At 34.8% G+C, this 10,405-nt stretch overlaps 1 protein-coding gene across 2 annotated transcripts; it reads left to right on the forward strand.

Annotated features, from left to right (window-relative positions):
- The first annotated feature begins 530 nt into the window (after window positions 1-530).
- LOC110704022 (ras-related protein Rab2BV) lies at window positions 531-3,228 on the forward strand. Of its 2 annotated transcripts, none has more exons than XM_021881817.1 (3): window positions 531-705; window positions 862-1,051; window positions 2,264-3,228. In XM_021881817.1, the coding sequence occupies exons 2-3, from the start codon at window positions 887-889 to the stop codon at window positions 2,741-2,743; spliced, it is 645 nt and encodes a 214-aa protein (XP_021737509.1). In that variant the 5' UTR covers window positions 531-705; window positions 862-886; the 3' UTR covers window positions 2,744-3,228. The 2 variants fall into 2 exon arrangements, with proteins under 2 accessions (XP_021737509.1, XP_021737508.1); XM_021881816.1 differs by having other exon boundaries at window positions 533-705; window positions 843-1,051.
- The last annotated feature ends 7,177 nt before the right edge of the window (window positions 3,229-10,405 follow it).

The following is a 10,405-nucleotide window of genomic DNA, read 5'->3' on the forward strand; positions in this document are numbered from 1 at the left end:
GTTTAAAGAGAGAATTATTGGAGTGTTACAGGTTTTGCTGGTGCGTGTTGCAGGGGGTAATATTGGTGGTGGTGGTGTGATAGAGCGGCGAATTGGAGGTGAAGTAGGGAGTTTCGAGTGGTGGTGGTGGCGGCTGAAGTGTGTTCGGCATCTTTGGTGACTGTGGGCTGCGTGCCTGGCCGCGACGATAGGCTGCTATGGCTGAGCTTCAACTTGGCCGCGGCGACAGGCTGTTGTGGTTGGTTGTGCACCTGATAATTGGTTTTTTGATGGATGGAAGGTGGTTATCGGGGTTGCCGAAAGCCGCTCATGGAGGGGGGGAGGGAGGCTAAGGGTGGCCGCGAGGTGGTAGGACTATGGCTAGGCGCCTAGGCCCCACTAACGGAAAAGTTAACAGAAAATAAACGGAGGTACCAAAATAAAAAAAAAGTTTTAAACGAGTTCGAAAATTCAATTCGGGCCATTTTTAAGATCCAAAATTCAAAATTTTTTTTTTTTTTTTAACACAGACACCAAAACAGACCGTTTCAAATAGTGGGTTGATTTCATTTCATCATCGTTTTCTCCGTTTCACTATTTTCCCTTTCTGTTTTCTCCTTTCTCTCTCCTCTTTCCCTTTTTCCCAATTCCTTCAATTTCCAATACTACAACTTCTCCATCAACACTCCTTCTTACCAATTTCCCCTCTTTCTCTCTCTTATTAAGGTAATTTACTTTTCCATATTCATTTTCCCACCATTTTTTGCTAATTTTCCTTGAAGATCGATCTATTTTCTTCCATTTTTGTTGTGATCATTGTAATTATTGACTGTTTTTTGTTTGGTTTATTGGATCTGAATTAGGGTTTCGATTGCATTTTAGGGTTTTCGATTTCTTCGTCGGAAATATGGCGAATAGAGTAGATCACGAATACGATTACCTCTTCAAGATCGTATTGATCGGTGATTCTGGTGTTGGTAAATCTAACATACTTTCGAGGTTTACGAGGAATGAATTTTGCTTGGAATCTAAATCCACCATTGGTGTTGAGTTCGCCACTCGTACTCTTCAGGTTCGTCTTTTTCTCTCTTCACAAATCTGTTGATTTTGCATACTACTTTTGATTTCTTATATTATATGATATGTTGTTGATAAGCTTATGGAAATGATTATGATTTGGATTGGTATTTTGCTTTGTTTTTGCTATATATTCGATCTCAATTTCATATGGTAAAGCTCAATAATAGTTGATCGTTTGAATGTGCTAGTTCTATTGATTGGTATACGCTAGAAATAATAGATGAGCGGTCTGGTTTTCGAGCCTTACGAGTGTCCGATTATGATGGTTCTCTTAATCTTTTTGTTGAAGCTCAAGGTATAGTTGTAGTTGAATCATGCCTTTCGATTGAGGCCTTAATGTTCTTTGACTGTTTACATTTTTTGATATGAGATATCAGAATGCTTGGGTTGAGTTTAGAATCTGGCTTGAATTGCTTGAATCGAATGAAATTTACCGTTTTGATGAAGCTCGTTTGAGGGTTGTGTATGACTTGGAAGTATCGTGGTGATGGATTTGTTTTCCTTTGCTTTTCGTAGTTTTTTTGTTTTTCCATTTCCTCTTGGATATAATTGGAACTATGCTACTTCTTCACTCTCTTGTGGATGGTAGAAGGATTTCCTTTATGCTTGATTTGTTAAGCGATGACCTTGTAGTTTAAGTCTCACATGCACTGAAGTTGTTATGCTATCATTGCATATAATTTTTATGGAAGATGAGCTGAATTAAAGGATTGTTTTCGAAGGAATACACGGTGTCTGAGATCATTGATTCATGGAAATGAATTGGCCACATAAGCATTGGGTGTTGATTTTTACGTTGAAAGCCGTTGGATTTCTTACCCTTTTTGTTATGTGGGTGTGGGTGTTTGGGGGGGGGGGAGTTTTTCTTCAATTTGTACTGCTTTTGTCTCGTCTTAAAGGCTTCTGCAATTGTGTTAGTGGTTAGATTGCCATTTATATGTTGTTTTATGCATTGAGCCCCTATATACTTGATGGGTCCTGAGAAAGCATGGTCAACTATCTATTGGGTTTCTCTTCAGATTGTACTGCTGAAGACTTATTGTCTTGTCTTAAAGGCTTCTGCAATCGTGGTAGTAGTTACATTGCCATTTATATGTTGGTTTTATGCATTGAGCCCCTATATACTTTATGGATTGGGAGAAAGCTTGGTCAACTATCTATTATGCTGCTAGTACTAATGACTTCTTTTTGCACACTAAAACAGGTAGAAGGAAAGACTGTGAAGGCGCAGATATGGGATACTGCTGGTCAAGAGCGGTACCGTGCTATCACCAGTGCTTACTACAGAGGAGCTGTTGGTGCGCTCCTTGTCTATGATATAACTAAGAAACAAACATTTGATAATGTCCAGAGATGGCTTCGTGAACTAAGAGACCATGCAGATTCTAACATTGTCATCATGATGGCTGGAAACAAGTCAGATTTAAAACATCTGAGAGCTGTCGCAGAAGAGGATGGCCATGCATTGGCTGAAAAGGAGGGCCTATCTTTTCTTGAGACATCGGCATTGGAAGCAGTCAACGTTGAGAAGGCTTTCCAAACAATACTAACAGAGATTTACCATATAATTAGCAAGAAAGCTTTGGCAGCACAGGAAGCTTCCAGCAACCTTCCTGGTCAAGGTACGACCATCAATGTTGCTGATGCAGCTGGGAACCAGAGGAGAATGTGCTGTAACACTTGAAGGGATAGTCAGACGTGCAAGAGGATGGCTAGCAAGCATCAGGCTTTCTCCTTTCTTCTCTGTTTTCTTTTACCAAAATTTTCCCTTATTTTTTCATCTTTATTTTTTTTTGGCGGATGAGATTCTGTAGAATACTTTCGATCATTAGTTGTGATGATCGACCAGCTTGTGAAAGTGAAGTACACTAGAGTTATTCTTATTAGCCCAGGAGGTTTCCCATTCATTTGTCGATTAGTTCCGTTTCTGTTCACTTGGATCGGAACTAACTGGTAGTGACCTACCCCAAGAATTGATGTCAATGTCACTTAATTATTGAAGGAGGTTTGACTAGAACCTTTCCATTACAGTGAAAAGGAAACACCATATCTTGTTGAATTCTTTGGTTCCTCTGTAATAGTTCTTCATTACATTTTACTTGATGTTATCTTTTTGTACTATAATTTAATGACAGTAATTAACATTATGAATTTGGTAAGATTTTTTGCTATATTCCCTCATAGCGTGTATAGTTTTCTTTGAATCTTTCACTATTATACACGGCAATTTGGTACTTTTTCTATGAGTACTAACCAGAATGAGTAAAGGTTGATATACATATGATACATACTAGTTTTGTGCCCGTGCGATGCCCGGGTTGTTTATTGAATTTTAAGATAAATTTTTAATCTATATGTCAAATTTTAAAACATATTCATTGATACAAAATTAGTTAGGAATTGATGTGTTTTTGTGATGATTTAAACTATATAGTAGGCATGTAATGACTAATAATATAACATTGATGAAAAACATTTCTTGACCCGTAACATGAAATAATGACCCTGTCCGAAATGACTCGTGACCCGACCCGATTTGCAGGTCTACACACAGTAATAAAATTATATTAGATTGTAAAGTATATTGTTTTAATTGATTACAATATATTATAAATAATGGATGTGTTGCATTTTGAGCTAATTCCTTTGCTCCAAAAAAATACTATGATACAAAAAATAAATTTATATGATAATTTATGAGTGTTATAATTTTTTTTAATAAAATTATAATTTAATTTATAAATACGAAATATTGGTACTTTATCGAAAATAAAACTCTAAATTAACAATTTTATCCTAAAATTCTATCCAAATTTGATTGAAAATAGAATTCTAAATTAACTTTTTTATCTTACAAATTGAATTTTATATAACTCTATCCTACGTGGCGCGACACTTGGCGAAAAGTTGGAACGCCAAGTGTCGCTATTTCGTCGCCTGGGCAAAAGTTTAGCTTTATATATTAGTTATATGATTACCTCTTAGGCTCACAGTTTGGATTTATGGCCTGTTTTACCGAGCTGAATTAAACTGAAATGAATTGTTTTTGAGAGAAAGAAATTAGGAACTGAACTGGACTGATTAAAGTTGAACTGAAATCAAGCTGAAGAGAACAGATCCTTAGATGCTCGGTTTGGCGATTATCACTCTAATAGTTTGAATTAAACGACCACCATGTGTAGGTAAGGTCCCTGAACTTCTTGAGATGTGAGGTCAGTTTTTGCTTGAGAATCAGAAACTAAGGTAAGTTTCTTCAGAAAATCGTGAATGGAGTTTAACTATTAATATACAGTCCTTCACTTCCACAGTTGTGCTTCAAATTATTGTGACCGAGCCATGTAACCATGGCATGGCCATATTGATATGGAGCCCAAATGCAAAAACCAAGAACTTGATTGCTGTTGATTTTCTCTCTATTACAAATCTTCTGACTATAATTCTGTAAGTTAAAATTCGTTAAAATTCCCTAAGATCAATTAGATAAATTTTACTGATAACAAGGCTACTAAGACTTCCAACATGGTAGAGCTAAGAGTACTGATTATATGTGGGCTTTTTTTTGTTGGAATATGCTCCGCTAAGTATTAGTTTGTGTTTGAGTCATATTAGTAGCGGGTTAGGTTAGTTGGTTAATGTTAGCATGATCAATGACCATGAGATTATGTTCCTTACTTATAGCTTCGTTATTTTACACTATATATATGTTGCTATGTAGTACGTTTTTCAATGGATTGAATTCAACTTTTATGATTCTTTGATTTCTCTCATCTCTATTTATTATTTCAACTTTTTTTGGCTAAAAGCCCATACAACTTGTGGTGATTATTGAATCATCTTAATGCATTAGAAAACTATAATTCTTAAGATTTTATGTAAAGTATTTCTAGTTTAGGTAATGAGAAAATCCAAGTTTCTAATAGTGAAACATGCAAAATTTATACCAGGTAATTAATGTCATTTCGGCTCATCATAAAGCATGGGTGTTTTTGTAACTTCATTCTTTATCCGTTGAAATGAAAATAGAGAAGTTGGACATGGAGAAAACGATAATTAGTCAGTCTTCATCATCTTCATCTTATTCAATAACCTCAACAATAGCATCCAAATTATTGACCCTTCATCAACAACACAACATCAACCCAATTGTTGAGAAATCAATGGTGGAGAGAAATCTCACTTACCCTTAAGGTTAAAGAAAAATTGATAAAAATAGTCCCAACTTTGGATTTTTTTAAATAATTTGAACTTCGAGGGTCATTCGCTCAAAATGATCCCAACTGGTCACTCAACCTGTTATATCAGGTTAATGTGACACGTGTGACAGGACAAAGTTGTATCCCCTAATCAAAAGAATTACCTAAGTCCTCTAGCTAAAGCAGATAGGGAATTAGGGTCGAATCAACATGGAAACAAGTATTTCTATTCCTAATTAATTAATATAATCTAAACTATTAAGTAGTCAAAATTATTTTTAAAGGAATTAAACTAAAGAGAATAAATAAACTAAAGCAATTAAGAATTATAGGAATAACAATAAATCAAAGCATAGGGTATAGGTTCACCAATAAATAATATTCCATGGTAAAACACAATAATCAATCATCAATGCATCAATTAATCAGATCATAAAGGGCTTTCGCTATGCATCTCTCGAATCTTGACTTAAGCATTTATAAATTAACATGTTTATTGAAATTAAGCGTAAACATCAATTCTCATCTCTTGAATTAATATTGCATAACTCATACAATTAAATCAGGCCTAATATAATTGCATAGCATTAAAACAATCAATAGGAAATCAACCAAAGCATTAACAATCAATAATAATAAATTATCCCTTCATATTATTTATGGATCCCCACAACCCTAGAAATAAATCTATTTACACATATTAAGATCTAAACTAAGTAAAGAAAATAAACAAGACATGATTAATCAAAGCAGATAAATTACTGAGAATAAAAGGGGATGAAATCGTTACCAAAGTAAACAGAATTAATGAATTGCATAAACCAAAAGCGTAGAAAGAACAAGAGTAATAATTCAAAGCTTAAAACTAAATCTGAGAAATTAACTAATGAAAAGACGTAAGTGAATCCCGCTTAACAAAAGCGTATTTATACTTAAGCTAAAAATCCTAATTAAAAACAAACTAGAAAAACGTCAAAGCTCCTTCAGAAAACACGCGCCTGGTCGGGCGAAAGCCGGGTCCGCCTTTGTGTGAGAGAGTGCTTCGTTCACGCCCGGTCGGGTGCGCCTCTAGGCGAAGCATTCTTTTCTTCCTTCTACCTCGCCCGGACGGGTGAGCTTCTGGGCAAAGGGCCTTCTTCAATTTAGGCTATTTCCTCTTGACCAAAATCCGGATTTCCTCTTTGGGTCTTTATAGCTCGGTCCAATGTCTCGAATTCTTCTTTGTCGAGCCCTTAATCACCGGTTTGATAACTGTAACCGGTCTTCGGTTATGGAAGATGGTCATATATCTCAAACGCTCTTAGTGTCTCTAATAGGTCCGGAAAAACGCTCCAAATCTGCAATTTCCTATAAAACAATCCCAAATCTACGAAAACACTAGAAAACACATACTAGTAGTTAAAGTGACTCCGAAGAGCCAAAAATACTCCTAGTTATGACCAAGGGATGGGGGTAAATCACTATATAAAATGAACATATCAAACTCCCCCAAGCTAAACCTTTGCTTGTCCCAAAGCAAAGAGCTCATCAATAAACAAATAAAACATATTCCACCCCAAAAATCAATTAAAACCAAGTATAACCAATTCAAGGCAAGTCCAACAAATATGCATTCAAGTCAACCAATCAATCCATCCAACTACACATCCTCCCTAAAAGTTGTCAAATAGAGAAAACCACAACTGTATATGGAGTTCAAGACTAGTGCTCACACACTCTTCACTATTTTATATGACGGATATAAAATGTATCCAATCGCTCCCCATCCAGCCCATTTATTGTGAACAATTCCCTCCCAAACTCACAACACTCGTGTGTTTAAGAAAACAAGCATTCAACCTAGTAGTCGACTCGAAATATATCAAACTCATTCTTTGCATTGATAAACAACTAATTTCACATCCATATAACTCTATGCACAAAGGTCGGAAGGTCTTCAAAGCTTGTAATGTAAGGCTAAGGTAAAAGGTAGGAAATATTTGGGAAAATGTGAGAGTAAAGTCATGCTTAAGGGAGCCAAATCCTAGTAAATAAAACCAACGTAAAAAAACAAATAATGACCAAATCATCTCCAACACAACTCAACTCCACAAAAATTCACCAAACATCCAATTATATCAACAATTCCCAACATTTACAATCTCTCTAACAAAAATATAATAATTAAGAATTGATTGAATTAGATAAACTTTGTACTCTTGAACACTTGAATGTTTCACTTGAAACTTAATTTTCTTTCTTTTGAATAACCTTCACTAAGAACATTTGAACATTGAACAATTTTTTTCTTTTGCTATTTTTTTCTCCTTTTTTTTCAACATCATGCTATTGTGCAAATAACATGCACACTGCAAACTTCCTCACCTCACTCACTAATAGCTCCCCCAAGCCAAACTTGAGACTAGTAACCAATTGGGCAAAAACGGCTTGAAATGTGGCTAATAAACAATGAAAAATCAAGGCAACAACATGAGTAGCAAGTAGGGTTGTACACAGTTTGGTTTGGACCGTAATTAAACTAGATCAAACCGCATTATAGCGGTTTGGTTTAGTTTATGGTTTGTAAAAAATATGGTTTGGTTTCAGGTTTTGGTTTTTTTTTTTTTTTTTTTAAATTTGTAAATAAGGTTTATGGTTTGGTTTGGTTTCAATAATTATAAACCAAACCAAACCGTAAACTATTAAACTGTGTTTTAATATATATATATATATATATATATTTTAAATAAATTAAAGTAATTATTATATATTATAAAATAAAAAAAAAATTAAAAAGAAAAAACATGAAAAATCAAAAGAAAACTATAAGTGTTACGATGTTAGCACTTGATTAGTTGATAGTTATTTTTATTATAACTTTGTAGTATAATTTAATCCCTTTGAGCTAATTAATTAAACTTTATTATAAATTTAATAAGTATTATTTGACAATTTTTAGGAAAAAAGTCGTCTCATCATAAATAGCAAACCAAACCGTATTATTACGGTTTGGTTTGGTTTGGTTTCAATACTAATATGGTTTGTTTGGTTTGAAAAATTAACCGGATCGTATTTTATGGTTTGGTTTGGTTTGGACTTAAATCGCACAAAACCAGATCATGTTCACCCCTAGTAGCAAGAAGGGAACAAATGTATCTGAATTCGTCTGAAGGCCACCTAAAAGAACAAATGCCTTCGTCCTCCTTAATGTGCATAATAATGAGTCATGCAAACATTACTCAAAGTTGCAAACCAATACTAAAATTCATTGACATACCAAAAACTAACACACAATTCCTAACCAAATCAACTAGTCGAGCACCAAATTCACAAATAGTTAAACAAAATTGACCCATATTAGGACATCCAAATAATCAAACATCAAATCATGGCTAACCTATTCACAATATTCATCATCATATACAACCAATCAAAACAATTTTCATGTGTGGGTGTAGACATCTACTTTTGGCCTCGTATCCCGGCTGGAAGTGCTATGACGATAAATAAAACCATCTTTGTGTTGGTTCAATGTGAAGAATACTTATGGACAACTAATTAAGCCACAAGAATACAAAATACCTAGCCTAACCCAAAATAAAATGAATTACAGTCCAATTAACTAAGCCCGTTAGAAATTAGGCTTAAACCCGAAGTCTAAACCTAATTTTGACGGACTTAGAGGCGCCTAGGTTAAAAATAAAAGCCGCCGCAGAAAAATCCGCGCGCATCTCAAAGAGTCGCGCTGGTCTTAGGCGCTGATCAAGGTGGAGTAGGTCATTAGGACTACTAACCTAATCAAATTAATTACTTATAAACCTAAACCTTTCATTAAACTAGTTAGCGGCAAGTATAGGATCGCACCACGAGGAAGCACACAAGTTAAACATCAAATCCACTAATGCAAGAGTAAATGGGAGTATTTTTTGTTGGTTTTCTTGATTAAGTAAACTAAAGCAATAAAGAAAGAAAGATTAACAGAATTAAACCAAAGATAAACAACGCTAGGGGTATGGGGGTGTCAAACATGATCAAATATAGATGGACAATGATGATTATCATGAAGAACATGCCATAGAATGCTAAGTTCTACTCAAACAACTCACTTTCATGCAATTTCTTAAGCAAATCAATGAATTAAGTCTTGTCCTAATTGAGATCACTTTCATGCATCCAATTAGTCACTAATCATGGCAAGATATTAAGAGTGCACAATACATAAAATTCTACTTAAATAATTCATTTTCATGCAATCATTAAAGTAAAGATGATCTTAATCTAATCCAAATCATCCTCATGCATTTAGATTAGGGAACATCAAATAATGTGCTACTAGTAATCTCAAGCTATCAAATCATATCTTTCATCAATTTATGGCATGAGTTTAATCAATTCATCATCAATCATCAATATTAACACATGTTTTCCACCCCCTTCCCCTAGCTAAAAACTTAGCCTAGGAAAGAGAAACTAACCATCATAACAAAACCAAACAAGGATTCAATAAGCATAAAACTAAACATGATTGAAAACAAATAAAAACAATACCAACAAGTTCAACTAAAGATATAGATGAAAAAAATCAATAACAAAGCAAATAAATCAAACTAAAATAAAGGATAAGAGATTACTAAAAAGGAACTTAATTAAAGATGAAAGCTTGAAACTTTTGCATTGAAATAACCTTGATCAAAATCTTGAATACAATGAAGAAAATCAAAGAATAAGCTACTTTCTCTCTATAGATTAGGGTTAAAATCTCAATAATCATCTTATTACATCCATAAGGGTATTTATACCTCCTCGTTCCCCTAAGTAAAGTCTAGAAAAAGAAATAAAATAGCACGGAATACCCAGTAGAGCGGCCGCTCCATTAGGGGGAGCGGGCGCTGTAGTGGGTTAAAACATAATCAAATGACCCAAGGGACCCAGGGGAGCGGGTGCTCACCCTGATAGGAGCGGGCGCTCCTACAGGGGTGAGCGGTCGCTCCTGCAGGCTGATCCAATTCTTCAAAATCTCTTCATGCTTTACTCTTCACCTCTTCCAAAGCAAACCTAAGTGTAAGAAAAGCCTTGGGAAAGGTAATGCAGGCCTTCCATTCAACCTGCTCAAACACTCATACACAAAATAAGAAAGTAGCGGAGGAAAGAGATAAAGAAAGAAGAAAAAGGGA

This window comes from Chenopodium quinoa, unplaced genomic scaffold (assembly GCF_001683475.1).
Source record: "Chenopodium quinoa cultivar QQ74 unplaced genomic scaffold, ASM168347v1, whole genome shotgun sequence".
Taxonomy (NCBI): Eukaryota; Viridiplantae; Streptophyta; class Magnoliopsida; order Caryophyllales; family Amaranthaceae; genus Chenopodium; species Chenopodium quinoa.

What these genes read in the sequence shown, in the direction of transcription:
- LOC110704022 (XM_021881817.1), top strand. Translation starts at nt 887, where the DNA reads ATGGCGAATAGAGTAGATCACGAATACGATTACCTCTTCAAGATCGTA. An exon ending in TCGCCACTCGTACTCTTCAG is followed by an intron (nt 1,052 to 2,263) that starts GTTCGTCTTTTT and finishes ACACTAAAACAG; the next exon opens with GTAGAAGGAAAGACTGTGAA.